This window comes from Phoenix dactylifera, unplaced genomic scaffold (genome assembly GCF_009389715.1).
Source record: "Phoenix dactylifera cultivar Barhee BC4 unplaced genomic scaffold, palm_55x_up_171113_PBpolish2nd_filt_p 000427F, whole genome shotgun sequence".
Lineage (NCBI taxonomy): Eukaryota > Viridiplantae > Streptophyta > Magnoliopsida > Arecales > Arecaceae > Phoenix > Phoenix dactylifera.
The window spans coordinates 138,988-158,431 of NW_024067863.1; the positions used below are offsets into that span (position 1 = coordinate 138,988).

General features: G+C 51.5%; 1 protein-coding gene and 1 long non-coding RNA gene across 5 annotated transcripts; one reads left to right on the plus strand and one right to left on the minus strand.

Annotated features, from left to right (window-relative positions):
- Positions 1-9,171: 9,171 nt before the first annotated feature.
- LOC113461847 lies at positions 9,172-14,022 on the minus strand. Of its 4 annotated transcripts, XR_005508254.1 has the most exons (7): positions 12,882-14,022; positions 12,454-12,502; positions 10,504-10,581; positions 10,334-10,424; positions 9,909-10,140; positions 9,663-9,780; positions 9,172-9,570 (listed from the first exon to the last, which is right to left on the minus strand). It is a non-coding gene; the product is annotated as an uncharacterized LOC113461847 (long non-coding RNA). The 4 variants fall into 4 exon arrangements; XR_005508255.1 differs by having other exon boundaries at positions 9,172-9,780; positions 10,344-10,424; positions 12,454-12,499; XR_005508253.1 differs by having other exon boundaries at positions 9,172-9,780; positions 10,344-10,424.
- Positions 14,023-16,480: 2,458 nt separating this feature from the next.
- Positions 16,481-19,276, plus strand: LOC120106009. The gene is made up of 4 exons (XM_039118836.1): positions 16,481-17,100; positions 17,212-18,042; positions 18,472-19,130; positions 19,221-19,276. Exons 1-4 carry the CDS (start codon positions 16,481-16,483, stop codon positions 19,274-19,276), a joined length of 2,166 nt encoding a protein of 721 aa, XP_038974764.1.
- Positions 19,277-19,444: the final 168 nt, after the last annotated feature.

Consider the following 19,444-nt stretch of genomic DNA (forward strand, 5'->3'; position numbering starts at 1 on the left):
TTCCGGCCCTAAGCCAGGCATCCGAGGGTTAGGCCTCAGGAAATTCTTCCGGCACTAAGCCAGGCGTCCGAGGGTTAGGCCTCAGGAAATTCTTCCGGCGCTAAGCCAGGCATCCGAGGGTTAGGCCTCAGGAAATTCTTCCGGCACTAAGCCAGGCATCCGAGGGTTAGGCCTCAGGAAATTCTTCCGGCACTAAGCCAGGCATCCGAGGGTTAGGCCTCAGGAAATTCTTCCGGCGCTAAGCCAGGCATCCGAGGGTTAGGCCTTAGGAAATTCTTCCGGCGCTAAGCCAGGCATCCGAGGGTTAGGCCTCAGGAAATTCTTCCGGCACTAAGCCAGGCATCCGAGGGTTAGGCCTCAGGAAATTCTTCCGGCACTAAGCCAGGCATCCGAGGGTTAGGCCTCAGGAAATTCTTCCGGCACTAAGCCAGGCATCCGAGGGTTAGGCCTCAGGAAATTCTTCCGGCGCTAAGCCAGGCATCCGAGGGTTAGGCCTCAGGAAATTCTTCCGGCGCTAAGCCAGGCATCCGAGGGTTAGGCCTCAGGAAATTCTTCCGGCACTAAGCCAGGCATCCGAGGGTTAGGCCTCAGGAAATTCTTCCGGCACTAAGCCAGGCATCCGAGGGTTAGGCCTCAGGAAATTCTTCCGGCGCTAAGCCAGGCATCCGAGGGTTAGGCCTCAGGAAATTCTTCCGGCACTAAGCCAGGCATCCGAGGGTTAGGCCTCAGGAAATTCTTCCGGCACTAAGCCAGGCATCCGAGGGTTAGGCCTCAGGAAATTCTTCCGGCACTAAGCCAGGCATCCGAGGGTTAGGCCTCAGGAAATTCCGCTCGTCGGTCGGCCAAGGCTGGCGCAAGCCGAGGCGACCGGTCGGGGCTTCAGGCTAGTCTGGTCCCGGGATGGTCATCGGGTTAGCCTGGCATCCGAGGGCCGAGCCTCGGGAGATTCCGCTCGTTGGTCGGCCAAGGCTGGCGCAAGCCAAGGCGACCGTCGGGGCTTCAGGCTAGTCTGCTCCCGGGATGATCATCGGGTTAGCCTGGCATCCGAGGGCCGAGCCTCGGGAGATTCCGCTCGTTGGTCGGCCAAGGCTGGCGCAAGCCAAGGCGACCGGTCGGGGCTTCAGGCTAGTCTGCTCCCGGGATGATCATCGGGTTAGCCTGGCATCCGAGGGCCGAGCCTCGGGAGATTCCGCTCGTTGGTCGGCCAAGGCTGGCGCAAGCCAAGGCGACCGGTCGGGGCTTCAGGCTAGTCTGCTCCCGGGATGATCATCGGGTTAGCCTGGCATCCGAGGGCCGAGCCTCGGGAGATTCCGCTCGTTGGTCGGCCAAGGCTGGCGCAAGCCAAGGCGACCGGTCGGGGCTTCAGGCTAGTCTGCTCCCGGGATGATCATCGGGTTAGCCTGGCATCCGAGGGCCGAGCCTCGGGAGATTCCGCTCGTTGGTCGGCCAAGGCTGGCGCAAGCCAAGGCGACCGGTCGGGCTTCAGGCTAGTCTGCTCCCGGGATGATCATCGGGTTAGCCTGGCATCCGAGGGCCGAGCCTCGGGAGATTCCGCTCGTTGGTCGGCCAAGGCTGGCGCAAGCCGAGGCGACCGGTCGGGGCTTCAGGCTAGTCTGCTCCCGGGATGATCATCGGGTTAGCCTGGCATCCGAGGGCCGTGCCTCGGGAAATTCCGCTCGTTGGCCATGCGCCTGTCGCTTGCAGCCCGACGGGGTTTCTCCGCGGCCAGCTGCGATCGTGTTTCTCCTCTTCTCCAAGCGTTGCCTGGGGAACACCAGAAGGGCATTAAACGCTAATTGATGCGTTACCTGGGAAATCAGATCGCCAGTTGCTGCTTGCGAGGAGTGTCAGTTAAGCGGCCGCGATGCGCGCGTTCTTCGAGGCGGATGCGGCCTGGGCGCGAGCGGAGATATGTGGACCTAGGGGTACGTGCCACCCGGAGTGTCCTGCACAAAGAATGCGATTAAGGAGAATGACGCTTAGGAAATCACGGGAAGATACGCCTCGAGAGCCAGAACGGCTCCGGATTCAATGCGTCCGCATTTATGGGAGCCACCCGCATCGGAACGACCGGGGGGCTGCAGTTTGGCTATAAATACAGGTGCAGGTGCGATGGAGTTTGCCAAGCCGGAGCTGTTCAAGTTGCCATGGATCGTGGACCTTCTCTCTGGCGCATGGCTGAGAGACTCCTGCCGAAGGAACGGGAGGCGCGCCCCTCGCGACTTCAGCCAACTAGCCGTTTCATCTGGGATCAGCAAGGAGGGTCTCTCCGGCGGAACTCCGCTCTAGGCGTTTCATCCGGGATCACATCTCCCCTTCTTGAAGTTCAGCCTCCCGATTGAGCTCTGCACCAGACGCTCGATCCGGGACCGCGCCTCCATATGCTCTTCTCCCTCGTATTCCTTCTCTCCTCTGACACTGGGGAGGATCGGAATATCCTTTGGAGGCGGCGTTCCCCTGGGGGCAGCGGGAGCTTCGTCTGCGGCGGCTCCTCATCCTCTTCGTGGGGCGTGGATGGCGCCTCCGGTTGGAGGCAGTGTGGACTTCTCCTTCGTCCACTTCTTCTTCATCCGCGCCGGCTCTTCGTCTCTTTCGTGAGACGCCGATGGCGCCTCCGGTTGGAAGCACCCACTTCCGACGGGATTGCAACCGCTTCAGATGGAGGTTTCGGGATCCCAGATCTTCAGCTCCTCGGAGTCTCCACCTCTTCTTTACTTTCTTTACACCCTAATTCCCCTCTGGGAATTCCTTGTAATCACACGAGCACGCCGTTGTAACCAGAAATTATTGAAATGCAAAGTGTTATACATTTTTGAACTGTCTTTCTGGCATCGTCGTTCTACTGGTAATACATCCGCAGGTTAGCGGAATTCCAGCTCCTTAGAATTTCTCGACCATCTAGGGCCTCCAACTGGTAGGAGCCAGGTCGGTTTACCCAGCGAACCTTATATGGGCCTTCCCAATTTGGCGCTAGCTTCCCACCTTCCGCAGGTCGAGATGCTTTAGCTCGCCTTAGCACCAGATCTCCGATTCTGAAAAGCTTCGGTCGGACCTTGGAGTTGTAATATCGGGCCACCCTCCGCTGATACATCGCCATCCGAACCTGCGCCATTTCCCTCGCTTCTTCCAAGAGATCCAGGTTCCCTCGGAGTTGTTCCGAATTGGCCTCGGGTCGGTGCGCGGCCACCCGAGGTGAGGGGAGTCCGAGCTCCACGGGGACAACGGCTTCCGTGCCATAGGTTAGGCTGAAAGGCGTCTCCCCGGTAGGGGTCCGATGCGTGGTCCGATACGCCCAAAGGACATTCTCGAGTTCTTCGACCCAAGCTTGCCCCGTCTGACCGATTCGCGCTTTGATTCCTTGGAGGATTGTCCGATTTGTGACCTCGGCCTCGCCGTTGGTTTGGGGATGCGACACAGATGTGAACCGATGCTCGATCCCGAACTCCTCGCAGAAGTCACGGAAATGCTTGTTGTCGAACTGTCGCCCATTATCCGAGATGAGGACCCGAGGTACCCCAAATCGGACAATGATGTTCTTCTTCACGAACTTCCGGACTTGCACCTCCGTGATAGTGGCCAGCGGCTCTGCCTCCACCCACTTGGTGAAGTAGTCGATTGCAACAATCAAAAATTTCCGCTGAGCTGAAGCAACGGGGAATGGTCCAAGGATATCCATTCCCCACTGGGCGAAGGGCCAGGGTGCCGTGATTGGTGCCAAGGGGACAGAAGGGACTCTCTGGACGTTGGCGTGGCGCTGGCAGGCGTCGCATTTCCGCACATGATCCTTTGAGTCCTCCAACAAGGTAGGCCAATAATAGCCTTGCCTCATGATCTTATGCGCCAAGGACCTAGCCCCCAGGTGCGATCCGCAGATGCCTTCGTGGACTTCGCTGAGGGCGTAGGCCGCTTCCGAGGGGCGGAGGCACCTTAAGAGGGGGGCGGTGAACGAGGTCCGATACAGCCTCCCTTCATAGAGTACGTAGTGGGCGGACTTCATGACGAGTCGCCGAGCTTGATCTTCGTCCTCTGGGAGGATCCCTTCGGCGAGGTAGGCGACGAGCGGGTCCATCCAAGATGGCTCCGGATCAATCGCCATCACCGCTCCGGCCTCGCCGATGCTCGGGGCATCCAGGGTCTCCAGGTAGATCGCCCTCGACAAGTTGTGCGCGTCTGCGCCCACCAAGCGGGACAGCCTGTCGGCCCTGGCATTTTCGCTTCTTGGGACCTGCTGAATGTCAACACTGCCGAGGTCGGGAATGAGTGCTTGCACCTTCCAGACATAGCTCTGCATGGTCGGGCTCCGAGCCTCGAACTCCCCTCGGACCTGCCCGACCACCAGCTGGGAGTCGGTGAAGACCTTCAGACGCCGGATGCCGAGCTCCTTGGTGAGTTTGAGTCCTGTGACTAGGGCCTCGTATTCCGCCTCGTTGTTGGTCACTGGAAATCCGAACCTCAAGGCATACTCGGCTATCACTCCATCGGGACTGGTAAGGACCAGCCCGGCCCCTCCACCTTCGGGGTTCGACGACCCATCAATGTGAAGCGTCCAGATTGGGAGGTCGAGGCTGGGTGTTTCCGGCGGCCTAGGTTCCGCCTCCTGCACAGTGCACTCAGCGAGGAAGTCCGCGAGCACCTGGGCCTTGATGGCGGGTCGGGGCTGGTAGCGGATGTCGAACTCACCAAGTTCTACTGCCCACTTCACCAGCCGTCCCGCATTCTCAGGATTGCTGAGGATCTGCCGCAGTGGTTGATCGGTCAAGAGGGTGACAGGATGAGCCTGGAAATAGGGGCGAAGCCTCCTGGCCGCAGTGAGCAGCGCGAAGGCGATCTTTTCCGCCTTCGTATACCGCGTCTCGGCATCCCGTAGGACCCGGCTGATGTAGTACACAGGCTTCTGGAGCTTTGCCTCTTCCCGAACCAGTACTGCGCTGACTGCGGTTGGGGAGACCGCCAGATAGAGGTAGAGCATCTCCCCCTCTTGCGGCTTGGACAGCAGGGGAGGAGACGCCAAGTACTCCTTGAGTTGGTCGAATGCCACTTGACATTCGGCCGTCCAAAGGAAGTCTTTCGGGCGCTTCAACACCTTGAAGAACGGTTGGCAGCGTTCGGCCGATTTTGCCACAAATCGTCCGAGCGCGGCGACCCTTCCAGCGAGCTCCTGAACCTCCTTCACTTTGGTCGGAGGGGACATATCTTGGATGGCCTTGATTTTGTCCGGGTTGGCCTCGATCCCCCGCTGGTTGACAATGAAACCGAGGAACCTCCCGGCCGAAGCACCAAAGGCGCACTTCGCTGGGTTCAGCTTCACGCGAAACTTCCGCAAGGTGGCGAAAGTCTCCTCCAGATCCGCAATGTGCTGGTCTGCATGGCGACTCTTCACCAGCATATCGTCCACGTACACCTCCATGTTCCGGCCAATCTGCTCCTTGAAGATTTTATTGACGAGGCGCTGGTAAGTGGCGCCAGCATTCTTCAGACCAAAGGGCATTACCTTGTAACAGTACAGCCCCCGGTCTGTTATAAAGGCAGTTTTCTCCTCGTCCTGTGGAGCCATCATTATTTGGTTGTAGCCGGAGAAGGCGTCCATGAAAGACAGCAGCTGATAGCCGGAAGTCGCGTCGACCAGTTGGTCTATCCGTGGAAGCGGAAAGCTATCCTTGGGGCACGCCTTGTTCAGGTCGGTGTAGTCGACGCACATCCTCCACTTCCCGCTCGCCTTCCGGACAAGTACGACGTTTGCCAGCCACTCGGGGTAGCTCACCTCCCTTATGAAGCCTGCATCCAAGAGTTTGTCTACCTCCTGGTCGACCACCCGGATCCGATCCGGGGCACAGTGTCTCTTCTTCTGCTTTACTGGTCGGTGGGTCGGGTCGACGTTGAGGGCGTGAGAAATGACCTCCGGGTCGATCCCGGGTACATCGGCCGCCGACCAGGCAAATACATCAGCATTGGCTCGGAGGAATTCCACTAACCTGAGCCGAGCTTCCGAGTCGAGGTTGGCACCGACCCGGACCGTACGGTCCGGGCGACCCTCCTCAAGGGGAACTTCGATCACACCCTCGGCCGGCTCCCCGTGCCGCAAAGCCACCTCGTCTCTGGCGTCAAGGGACTCGACGCTTAGGGCCTCCACGGGCTTCTTCCCTTTGAGAGTTGCTAGGAAACATTGCCGTGCGGTCGGTTGGTCACCTCGGACCTCTCCAATCCCGGCCGCCGTGGGGAACCGCATTAGCAAATGGTATGTAGAGACTACCGCGCGAAGGGCGTTCAGTCCGGGTCGTCCGAGGATAGCGTTGTAGGCCGAGGGAACACGGACGACCAAGAACCCGAGCCGCACCGTGGCTTCTGCGGGTGCGACGCCCGCAGTCACAGGCAGCTCAACGACACCTTCGGCCGAGATAGCGTCTCCAGTGAATCCTATGAGGGGGGTGGATGTTTTGTGCAACACTCGTCGGGACAAGCTCATCTTTTGGAAGGCCTCGTAAAACAAAATATCAGCTGAGCTTCCACTATCCACAAGAACACGCCTTACATCATAGTTCGCCATAGTGAGGGAGATCACCATGGCATCATCATGGGGGGTCTGAACCCCCTTTACATCCTCATCACAAAAAGGTGATTACATTTCCGACCCGCTGCCTCTTCGCGACGGCCACCCCTGATGCTTCCACCGAGCCCCCTGCGTTCCTCACAGGCCGAGAGCAGCCCCCAGTGATGGTGTGGATCACGCCCGCGACGGGTCGATTCTGCTCCCGAGGCTCCTGAGGGGCCGGGTCGGCCGGGCGCGGGTCTGCGGGGGGACGTCGGTCGTTTACATATCGACCGAGACGCCCTCGGCGGATGAGAGCCTCGATCTCGTCCCGAAGCTGGAAGCAGTCTTCGGTGTCGTGGCCGTGGTCTCGGTGGTACTCACAGTACGCTCGAGAGGGCCTCCTCCCAGGGATTTTCTTCATCTGCCTCGGGACCGGGAGGTTCTCCCGCCCCTTGACCTCCATAAGGATCTGGGCCCGGGGGGCCAGGAGTGGGGTGTACCGGTTGAAGCGTCGGTGCGGAGAACGAGGGCGTGGGGCGCCGTGGTTCCTCGCCGGTGACGGGCTTCTGCGCCGATGTTGAGGCGTCGGGCTCCTCCTCTGGGGTGCCTCTTTTCGCCTTTTCTTCCCGAGCTTTAGAGGGGCCTCGGCGGCCTCCTTGTTCCGGTGGGCGGCTGCCTCCTCGGCGTCTGCATACTGGTTCGCCCGAGACAACAGCTCCGGGAAGCTCCGCGGCAGGCGTTTGTCCAGGGAGAAGGTGAGTCTGCCCTTCCGGAAGCCACGCTTCAGGGCTGAGAGAGCCACCTCCTGGCTCAGGTTCCGGACCTCCAATGTAGCCTTGTTGAAGCGGGTAAGGTAATCCCGCAGGCTTTCTCCCTCGTTTTGCCGGACATCAAAGAGGGAGTCGGAAACCAATCGCCGCCGGCTACTGACGGCGAAATGGCTGATGAAGAGGCGAGTGAACTGGTCAAAGGACTGGATAGAGTCAGCCTCCAGGCCGGCGAACCACGCCCTGGCTGGGCCACGGAGGGTCGCCGGGAAGGCCTTGCAGAGGAGGGGATCTGATGCTCCATGGAGGAGCATAAGAGTCCTGAAACTCTCCACGTGATCCCGCGGGTCCGCCGCCCCGTCATAGGGCTCGATCGCCGGCATTTTGAATCCCGGCGGATTTGGGGTCCGCAGGATCCTCGAGGCAAGCGCCGGTTGGGAGGAGATCTCCAAGTCGGCGAAGAGATCTTTGGAGTGGCCCTTCAGGACCTGGAGTTGTCTGTGGAGATCGTCCACCCGCCGGTCCAGGGAGCGCGACCGGTGGGTGGGGGACAAGGATCGGCGCGAGGGGGACCGACTGGAGTGCGGGCCCCTCGAGGACTGGGGGGTCGGAGAACGCGCCCGGGTCCGCCTCTCGTACCCCGCGCAGCTTCGATGAGAAGGTCCTGGCAGAATGGACCGTGCTCGAGAACCTTCCTCGCGCCGGCGCTCCTCCCCATGGGAGAGGAAGGAGCGCGGGTTGAGGAAGACAGGTGAGCGCTCGGGGGGCAGCGGCTCCTGGGCCCGCTGTGGCGCTCGAGACATCACACCCTGCAGGTTCTGCACTACCTCCGCGAGGGTGCGAACCTGCTGGGCTAACTGGTCGAACTGAGCGGCTTCGACCATCTGAATGGGGGGTGGAATGGTGGAGTGTTGCTGAGAATGTGTTGGAGACGCAGCGGCCTCCCGGCCGGAGGCGCGAGAGGCCCCGCGACCGGAGGTATTGAAAGCTCCACGACCACCTCGCCGTGCCATTACGATCGCTCTGAGATCAGGCCCTCCTTCTAGCGCCAACTGTTGCTGGTGGTCCAAACCGAGAACGATTGACACAGCGGTGTGAACGGGGTTCCGTCTGAGTTGTCTTGGTTGGTGTTGGTTACGCTCCACCTTCCACCGGGAAACCTGCGAGCAAGCCTCGCACCACCACTGGGGTAGTGGGGGCCCTCCGACGATCAAGTCAGAGGAGATTGGAGGAGAAGGAGAGATAATAATCGCAAGCAAGAGAGTGCTCTGGAAGATATTGCTTACCCCCCCTTCTCCCCCCAGCCGCATATATACCTGGCTGGGGGGTCTCTGAAGGGGGTTTGTCATCGTGGGCGCGGCGGAGTGGCCACTGACATGGCCGTTACAGGGCGTCGTGGAGCAGCGCTGGGTACGGCCATGACAGGGCGTAGTGGAGTTCCGCTTTGTACGGCTGATACAGGAGATCGTGGAACAGCATCGGATACAGCCGTTGCAGGGAGTAGTGGAGCAGGAGGCCTCGGCGTGCCTCTGGGAAGCAGCCTGTCGTTATCAAGAGATCTCCGACTCGGGGTCGGAGTGCTGGATCAGGGGGCAGCCGACCCGGGGTCGGGCTGCGGTGCTGAGGATATCCGACTTGGGGTCGGATTGCTAGATTAAGGGGCAGCCGACTCGGGGTCGGGCCGCGAAGCCGAAGATGTCCGACTCGGGGCCGGACTGCTGGATCGAAGGGCAGCCGACTCGAGGTCGGGCTGTGGAGCCGAAGATGTCCGACTCGGGGTCGGATTGCTGGATCAAAGGACAGCCGTAGTCTTCATGGGCGCGCGTGCCGGTCACGTGGAGCATGGCGGCTTAGTTCCCCCGTAACAGTAACAAGTGAAACAAAACACATTCATTGCATGAATAATCACAGACCATGGTAATACAAAAGTAACTTCGCAGACATTCCATGCTCCCTACATCTCGGCACCTGTAGATATGTGTCAAAAGTAAAACAACAAAAAGGAACCAAAAAAGAAAAACGAAAATACCGAACATAGTTTCTCCACTTTAATAGTGAGCAAAACCCTGTGAAATAGCAAAAAAAGTAGAACTGCATCAATGATTATATATGCTTTCAATCTTATTCTACAAAATATCTAACAAAAACAGTCAAACAGAAATCCAATGCAGATTAACATGTGGATAGACGTTGCCAGACACAAAGGAAATCTGTAAAAAACTTATCTCCATTATGTTGGTTTCCAGATACTCTACATTTGGATGGCCGCAACTTCTGCAAATAGTTAACCCTCTCTGTTACCAAGCAGATATGGCCAATCACTAGTGCACAGAAATTTCCGACGCAAGTGGTGGAAGAAATGCTACCATTCACGTATCAAGCAACCAGAAGAGAAACCAGAGTGATGTGGCCGCTGTTCTAAAATAGCGCAGGTGCTTCTATCGTTGTATGAAGGACTTGCTACTTAGATGTTTAAAGACATCACTGCACATTGTTCAAAATCAGTTTAAAATATATGAGCAAGGGAAAAGGAGAATTATCCTCCCAACTAGTTTGCAAATGTCAATCACGAATATTTTGCATACAGGGAACCTTGGAAATCATCTAAGTACCAGAAGGCTATTGTAAATGAGATACTCGGAAAATTACGCCCAATGATCAAGTTGCTTTAGGTATCCCAAGAAATGCATTCTGGAAGTTGTTGTTGTTGCACAGGACAAAAGGATTTCCAAAATTGAATGCTCCAATCAGCATGAGTCTAGGAACATAAGGATTTCTATCCATCCTGTTTTGCACTATTGACTGAGTTAATTTCTTCTTATTTATACAAGGCAAGAATAGTACCTGGCCAAAAAAATGTGCACTGACAATATCATTGGTATGTTTAATGGAGATATAGGGGAAAGTACAGCTCAGGGTTAAGCAATATGTAGCATAAATATATTATTTTTCTGCCACTCTGAATTATCAGATCGTTATAACTTTAAGATCAAAACAATACCTGAAGCAAGAATGAAAAGTGCAGTAGGAATCCTACCGGATCTTACCCTTCAAGAGTTTGGGTCCTCATGTGAGTGCTTTAAGTCCATTTGAACTTGGTGAATTGTCCATTGCATGCCTTCCATTTCCTGCAGTTCAATTGTTATAGTCAGAAGAGACAACCAAAGCTGAATTGATTAACAATAAACTTTGCAAAGATAAGGTTACCTTCACAATATGATGATACTGTCCTGCGATCGTATCAAAATGTGGATCAACACCTTGCTACTCCCGTAAATGTGTAACCTGACAAAAGACAGAAACATGTATTGGTTTCAAAACAAAGGTGGGAATTATAAACATCCTATGCTTTGTGCTTAGTTGCATAAGTAGGAAGTAAACTGAACTTGAGAACAGTAGAGAGAAAGCAGCAGAATCAGATCTAGGAAGCAATCCATATTTACCATGTGGCCCTCATTGTACATTCAGCCATTAGCAAAAATTACAAAAGAAATGAATTAAAAGAAAACAGATGATGGTCATTCAATTACCACATAAGAAAGGGAAAAGACAGCATGGGTAGAAAGCAATCAAAGGTAAAGCTCACATCACTCAACAAGCAACTATACTCTTTGCTCGGCTCCACAACAACAAACTGAAATGATACTGAACGTACAATGCCTCAACTCACTTTGAGGCTCCGTCGGTGACTTTCTAATCACAGGTTTCATTTGAAGAACCCAATGCCATTTTTTTTCACGCCATTCAGTTTGCGTCATTCAATTACCACATAAGCAAGGGAAAAGACTCAGCATGGGTAGAAAGCAATCAAAGGTAATGGTACGGTCAACAACAGTTGTGGCAGCTTTGGTTTATCATATATGATCAATTCAAAAATATTGAAATACATTTTGAGCAATCTAGATGGCAAAGGTTGTTAGATGGCTTAAGAGAATTTTTATGAATAATGGCGCCATAAGGTAAATGAAATCATTTACTTTTTTTTTTTTTTTTTTTTTGCTAAAGAAAAGGGGTTGGGGGGAGGAAGGGACAAGCCCACCCCCGCGTAGCAGCCCCACTGGGCCCCCGCCCCGCCAGGAGAATGTTCGATGCGGGCAGAAATGGCCGTGTGTTGGGCACCCCGACCGGTTTTACTCATACCCTCCCCACCCGTAGGCCCGGCTCAGCTACTCCTCTGAGCTCTGGCTCGAGTCCCACGTGTGAGTACGTCACACCCGGCACCACCCCGGCTACTAGCGGTTCAAGAGCGGTCCTACACCACAAGTCCAAGCAGTGGCCAAAGTAGTGAGCTCCGGTCCACAATTTAATCGTCGCCGCAGCGATTCGAACTTGGGACCTTGTGGTTAGAATTGCTGCCCAGTACCACTAGGCTACCACCTTGGTGGCAAATCATTTACTTTCTCAAAGCAACTCTACTACTACTTTGGGTCACAACTAGGCCGGCTGCGTCAAAAAAGGATTTTTATGCATGACAACTCCATAACTTTCAAATGACTGTTGAATAAAAAGGGTGCCCATACCACACATGAAGTTACTTCATGTTCCAGAGTCTTAACATAAATTTGAATCCTTTGGTTCTCACCAGCAGTTTCATCTACATGTCTCTTTACCTGACATTAAAGCTGCTTCCAGAACAACAAGCATAATACAATATTTTTACCTGACACTATCTTCTAGTACAATTATTAGACAATTTATACAGCATATTATAATCTCTTTTGCACCAACACATGGTTTCTAGCACCTTGTGCTTGGCACTTCTGTGTTGATACCCTTGTACCTTTATAGTTCCTAAGGCATTTGTATCCAAAGCATTTAACATGAAATATGGACTGAGAGGTGATAATTAGTCACTAATCCACTTTCCTTTTACCTGTAATAGTATTGAAAATGTATTTGGCCTTGCATACTAACATTTTTATTCATTAATCAGAAAAGGAAATACTACTAGCACAACAAGAAACTTTTCAGTTTATTAAGGAGTGTCATGTTTGGAAAATCAAATAAAATAAATACCATATGGAAACGAACTGGACAATCGACATGATGGGATTTTTAAAGCCATCAAAATAAACAATATAACATCGTATGCAAGACACTTGGCAGGTAAAGCAAGGCCAAAAAACCATAATATGGAACAGAGGGAAAAGAGTTCACCTTTCTGGAAGACGAGCACTTGTTATCTGACTAATGGAAGAGGAGTCTGCTGCACATATATGACAACTTATTCATCAGATTGATTAAACTAAGTGCTAGTAATTATACATTTTCCTGATATTATTCAGTTTATCGTTTACCTATTTCATACATTGCAAAGAGATCAGCTAATGTATCACACTTAGCTTCTAAGCGGGATTCAATTTCCCTAACAAGGGATCTTTGATATTATGTCATATCTTACAATGACAATATTACTTCTCAGACATGTTGGCTTGAGGTATGGATGAAGGTTGTGCTATGCTAAATATTAATTATTAACAGGGACTCCAACATGAAAAAAGAACTAAGATATGTGTCTTTCCAGTTACACAAAATGCATTTATGTGAACATTAACTTCAGGACCATAAACTGCAGTGAAACGTACCACAGCCATGGCAGGTTGCTCTTGTTGGATTTGCCATAGATAAGCTGCTGGTACTCCAAGAAAATGATGTGGCACTCCACCAACTCCAGGTTCAACCATATCACTATTAGGTGGAGCAGCAACACCCAGCATACTGACACTGCTAGCTGCATAACTATTATTGAAACTGGTTAAATTCGAACTTGAGCTTGGTGTGATAATGGTAGTTGTACAGTTGAGAGAGCTCCTTGATGTCATGCTAGATTTTTCAGTCTCTTCCTCATGAATTTCCCCATCTTTAGAAAGAAGAGGAAGTCTCAATCCTTGAGCAGCCTCAGGAACAGCTAATCGATGCTCAAGAGATTCATAAACCTGAAACCATCAGATTATTTCAAATGCTTTATCTTGATCCAACCAAAATGCACCTACTCGTTAGACACTCAACTAAAGAGAGATATGATATTCTAACTATGATATATGGCAATATACAAAGTTGAAAAAACATTTTCCTTGATCTAGATGCTACCCATGATTCGATGTGATAAAAGGGGAAAGCCAGTTAGAGTCCATATCTATAGTCGATATCAATATCCAAGTCAATAAAACTCGTCAATTATTGGCAAAACAAGTTAGATGACCTTTCAGGATATTAATGTAAACCTCCATGTTATGCATTAACTACTTGCTTTGAAGCTGAATCGGAGATCTAAAAGTTTTGGCACGTATGTTTTGCTTTTTCAGTATGGATGTCGAGACATATCCCCGGATCTGGTAAGGAATTATTAAGGTGCTTCTGTTACTGCTTGGAGCATTTTGGTTTAGGACCTCTGGAAGTTTGCAAGTAACTAGTCTTTTTTTTTTTTTCTCGGATCAACACCAGTAGACAACGAAGTTCAAAGATTGATAAGCCATTACCCAAGCATTAGAATGATAGAGAGTGTGATGTACAAGTTCTGATGCAGGTAAATGAAATATTCTGACAAAAATTAGTTTGAACAAAATAATGCATCAGGCGTTTGCATATTCTTATTTTCCTTATTCTAATCATCAAAAGAAGCTTTGCACTTCCTAATTTTTCGATAAATTATTGAAATTTCACTTGCAGACAAGCATAAACTCCTTACTTTTAAAATCATTCACGAAGTGGCATTCTATATCCAGTTGTAACAACACTTTCTGGGAGTTACAGATAAGATTGATGCCTAATTCTCCAAATATATATATATATATATATATATATATATATATATATATATATATATATATATATATATATATATATATATATATATATATATATATATTCATCAGAATGCAATATCAAACCTGGGGAAAAGTTTGATGCCTGATTCTCCCACAAGTTTTTTTTTTTTTTTTAAGAAAATCGAGTGTGAGATCAAACTTGGGGAGAGCAATTCAAACCGAGCTGTGGGTAGAGACCCTGCAGATCTCTAACCCCCGCGAGGTTCGTCGCAGACACTGCCTTCTGGTATTCTTCTACCATTGCAATTGCCTCGCAATAAACCGCCTCACTCATACCCAAACGAAATCCCATTACACCTGAATCTAAATCCACCGAAGGGGGAAGACTGCAGACTATGGCTTCCAAGTATCACGTCCCCTCTCTGGCCATCTCCTCCGTCGCCTACGATTCAAATCGAGAAGTGAATAAAAAAAAGGGATGGAACCGAGATTTGGGGAGATGGGATTGGATTCGAGTAGGGATTACGAGATGAAGGTCCGCATGGGCGGATTTGGAGACGTAGGAGCCATAGGGAGTGAGGCAATGGCATTCGAGCTGGTCGATGAGATGGGTGAGTCGGACGGCAGGGTTTGGGTCTGGGCAATCTTCGCCATTGGTCGCCGCCGGCGGAGGCGAGGTGGGAGAGGGAAAGAAAAGAAGGGACTGGGGAGTGTGGTGGGGCTTTCCGTTTAAAATTGGAACTTACCGGTCAGCGGTTTGCTCACAACTTACGCTGACCACGGGATACCGTACACTTTTTTTCCCTAAACCGTGTGTGCCTATAATATATTCAAAAAAAAAGTCAAAAGACGACAGGAGGATCGCGTGGCCTCGTAGCTATTAGAACTCTAGGCACAACAGTATTACGCAACAAATAATGCGACCCAATCAACAATCTTATTCATCTCGCGATACACATATACAACCTGGGAGGTCACGCAGTCTCTCAATAGCTTGCAAATGTTTTACAATAGTGGGTGCTCATTGCCAGCTTTAGTATGGCCCTGAATCCACCGATCAGCATCATCAATACTGTATACCTCTCGATAGCCAGTATCGGAAGATAAACTGCTATCAGATAATGCACACTATGTATAGCTATCGATCGTGATCATCAAGGACTGTATACATGGAACCATTAATTGGCCAAATGGAAATTGAGCAGAAAAAATGTCCTGAAAATATTCTTAATACTAAATCAGTTTGATTATTTGACTGGTTAAATGTGTCAAGTCTGAACGAAATTCTTTTTCAAAACAAATTTGTTTAGCCATTTGGACTAGCACGATGATGCATGTCAACAAAAGATTTCCAGAGTCATTAGATCATTTTTGTTTCATTTTAACCCTAATCCAGCCAATTGTACCTACGTAGTAGCATGAAAAGTTATCGTTAAGAAAGAAAATACCATGCAAAAACAAATGAGACTAAATTATTTGTTTGTGGGAAGAAAAGCAAAGACTAAAATGGTTATATCAGTTGCTGGCTCAGATTAGATGAGCTTCAATTCCTAACCATCTATCCAGTGAATCTTCAGGCAAGTAGATTGCACCCGATACAATCACCAGAAAAAAAAGCCATGGGTTGAACACCGGCAATCTTGATATACTAAACCAATTGCTATTTCTGCTCAGGTTATCCTCCAAAAGAATGTATCTAGAATGAAGTAGTTAGATGGCATAGTTTAAGCCACTATTTTCTTTTGATACAAAAAGGAACGGAAGCCCCTTAGAGCCTCTCAAATAAAGACATTCATGGGCATCAAAACAAAAATATATCAAGTCAGAAGGGAAATTAGCGGACCACAATTGAGAAGTAGGAAGAGAGCAGCCAAAATATTACAGTCTCAGGAGGTGCAGAGTGGAGGCTTATCGGAGGGGGAGTTGGGGGAGCTCAGGTCACACTTGGCTCTACATGATTCGCTTCTTAGACAGCAGGAGATTTTTTGGAGACAGAAGTCAAGGGTTCAGTGGATTCAGGAAGGGGATCGGAACACCAGATTCTTTCATCAGTCTACAGTGATTAGGAGGCATCAGAATAGGATCAAGGCTATCAAGGGTGAGGATGGGCAGATGATGGAGGACCCGGACACGATACAGAGGATTTTGGAGAGTTTCTTCAGAGTTAGATGGACAGAGCAGACACAGGTTGGGAGTCTAGTGGATATCCCGAGGCCTCAGATCCAGGTGTCGGATGAGGAGACTGCTGCATTGAGCAGGCCGGTATCAGAGAGGGAGATCAGGGAGTCAGTTTGGTCTCTTCAAGGGGAAAAGGCTCCAGGGCCGGATGGTTTTCCTCCAGTGTTTTTCAGGAGGTATTGGTCGATTGTGGGACAGGAGGTGACAGAGGCTATCAGCAGTTCTTTAGTACAGCTATGATGTCGAGGGATTGGCAGAGGACATTTATCACACTGATACCTAAACGACAGGATGCTACTGAGCCGGGGCATTTTCGGCCGATCAGTTTGTGCTCGACTTTGTACAAGGCTACGACGAAGATACTTGCAGTCAGATTGAGGGACATTCTTCCGAGGTTGATCAGTCTGGAGCAGGGAGCCTTTTTGGGTGGGCGGAGTATTACAGATAATGTGCTTATTGCTCAGGAGTTTATGTTTGATCTTCGTAGGGCCCCGATGAGGAGGAGCCTGATGGGGATTAAGCTTGACATGGAGCGGGCTTATGACAGGGTGAGATGGGATTTTTTGCAGCAGTCTTTGCAGGGGTTTGGGTTTCCCGAGATTTGGATTAGTTGGGTGATGAGTTGTGTGCGGTGTCCCTCCTTCGCCATCCTGGTGAACGGCACTCCATCCCGCTTCTTTGAGTCTAGCCGAGGGTTGCGCCAGGGTTGCCCTCTTTCTCCTTTGCTCTTCACGGTGTGCGCAGATGCGCTCTCCAGGCTTCTTAGACATGCTACATCCACACAGGAGTTAGAGGCCTATAGGCCGGCAGAGGGGGCAGTGTCGATCTCTCACATTCTTTATGCTGATGATTGTTTATTGTTGGCTCGGTCGACTCCGCAGGCCGCGTAGGTCATCTGTAGGATTCTGCGTGTCTACTGCGCAGTGTCAGGGCAGTGTGTTAATTTATCCAAATCAGCAATATGTTTCAGTCCGAAGACGAGAGTGGCAGCGAAGCATTCCATTCTGGAGATTTTGGGGGTGGGGGAGCAGGTGGGCATATTGACATACTTGGGGATCCCGATCTCAGGGCAGCGGCTTCGCAGTAGGGACCTTACCTTTTTGGAGCTTAGTATCAGACAGAGACTGGAGGGCTGGCAGAGACTCACACTGTCGATGATGGGGAGGATCACCTTGGTTCGGTCAGTTCTCTCGGCGATTCCGACTTACTTCCTCTCTAACTCTCTTATCCCTATGGAGGTCCTGAGGACTATTGAGCAGCTCTTTAGGGACTTCATCTGGGGGGGGAGTGGTGGCAGAGGCGGTATACATCTGGTTGCATGGGAGGTGGTGTGCCAGCCGACCAGGGCTGGAGGATTGGGATTGCAGTCCATGGTGGTGAGACGGGAGGCGTTAGCGGCACTTCATGTAGCTAGATTCATGCTAGAGCCTGACAGTTTGTGGTCTTCATTGATGAGGGCCAAATATGGGGCCCTAGTTCCGGGGATTCGGGCAGGACGACACCATTCGCCGGTCTGGAGGGAGATGTGTGCCAGAGCTGTGCAGGTGCTTCCGGAGATTACATGGTCTATTGGGGATGGTCGGTCGATAGATGTTCTGGCGGACAGATGGGTGACTGAGCAGCCGATTAGTCTTCTGCCGACTCTGGTGGACTCGGCGAGATTGGTTGGATGTAGAGTTTGTGACTTATATGACCAGGCTGGGGGTCAGTGGAGGGAGGGGCTGGTTCGGGAGACTTTTGGAGAGCAGCTGGCAGAGGCGATTCTGGCTTTACCGGCTCTTTTGCGGGAGGAGTCAGATAGGCTAGTGTGGAGGCCGTCGGGACGGACGCGGGTCCGAGCTAGAGATCTTCTTCCCCTATTCAGGAGGGAGTCCGGTCGGCAGATAGAGGGAGGTTGGATTTGGAGGTTGCGGGTTCACCCGCGTGTGGCTTTGTTCATCTGGAAGGTGGCGTGGGGTTGCCTACCTTCCAGAAGCGTACTTGTTCGAAGAGGAGTACGGATCTCGTAGTGGTGCATGGTGTGTACGGAGGTGGAGGAGACTATTGATCATGTTCTTGTGCAGTGCCCGAGGGCAAGAGAGATCTGGAGTAGATCGCCGGTTCCCCTGCCCCAGTCGGTGGAGTCGGCTCAGGCCTTGATTTCTTTATTGAGAGGATCTATGCGGAGCCCCAGCTTGTGGGAGGAGGGTATTCTTAGAGCATATCTGGCTTACCATATCTGGTTGGACAGGAATGCTGGCATTTTTGAGGGTCGGAGGATTTCATCGAGGATGGTGGTTGATAGAGCTCTATTACAGGTTGGGGAGGTCACGGCAGCCTCAGCGGTATTCACTAGTGAGATGGCTAGGGACATCTGGGGCACTTCACCCGCTTTTACAGCGCCCAGGTTCGCCCTCGTCTCTTGGGTGCCCCCACCCCTTGGTCATCTCAAAGTGAATTTCGATGGGAGCATGATGATGGATGGTGTATTTGGAGGGGTTGGATTTGTGATCAGGGACTCCTGGGGTAGGATGGTGGCAGCAGGGGGTCAGCGCACGATGGGTCTCTCAGTTGTTGGGGCTGAGCTTCGAGCTGCATGGGAGGGTTTGTCTTTTGCGAAGAGAGTCCTTGGTGCCGAGTGGGTGCTACTGGAGGGGGATTCCTCTGTGGTGGTTGATTGGATCCGAGGTGTGGATAGATATGGGGATGGTCATCCCCTCATTAGAGAGATTCGGAGACTGGCTCAGGAGTTCGGTGGCTTCCAGGTAGCCCACGTATATCGGGAGGCGAACAGGGCAGCAGACTGGGTCGCCTCCTTCGTCGCACGACACTCTGGGGAGTTCCTTTGGACATCTGTAGGAGAGATTTCTTCAGATTTGTACTCTTTACTTTATCGTGATCTGGCAGGATGTACTCACTTTAGAGCTATATAATTTGCCGTTTTGACCAAAAAAAAAAATATTCGATAACAATCCAGAATTGAGGACGTCTTTGATGCAGATCTTTGGATCAAATGCCAGCCTGACTCTCATGGGATAACCATCCATTGTCCGTGAGAATGAAGAGGCATTGGCTATGTAAGTGGTGAAACTTCATAAAATTTGAGGTATCCATATGAAGTTGGCAAAATCATGTGGTCTTAATGAAGTCTGCAGCGCCACTGGCGACTTCATTTCTTAGAGAATCGGCACACGTTGCCAGATTTTTTATAGATACCTCAATTT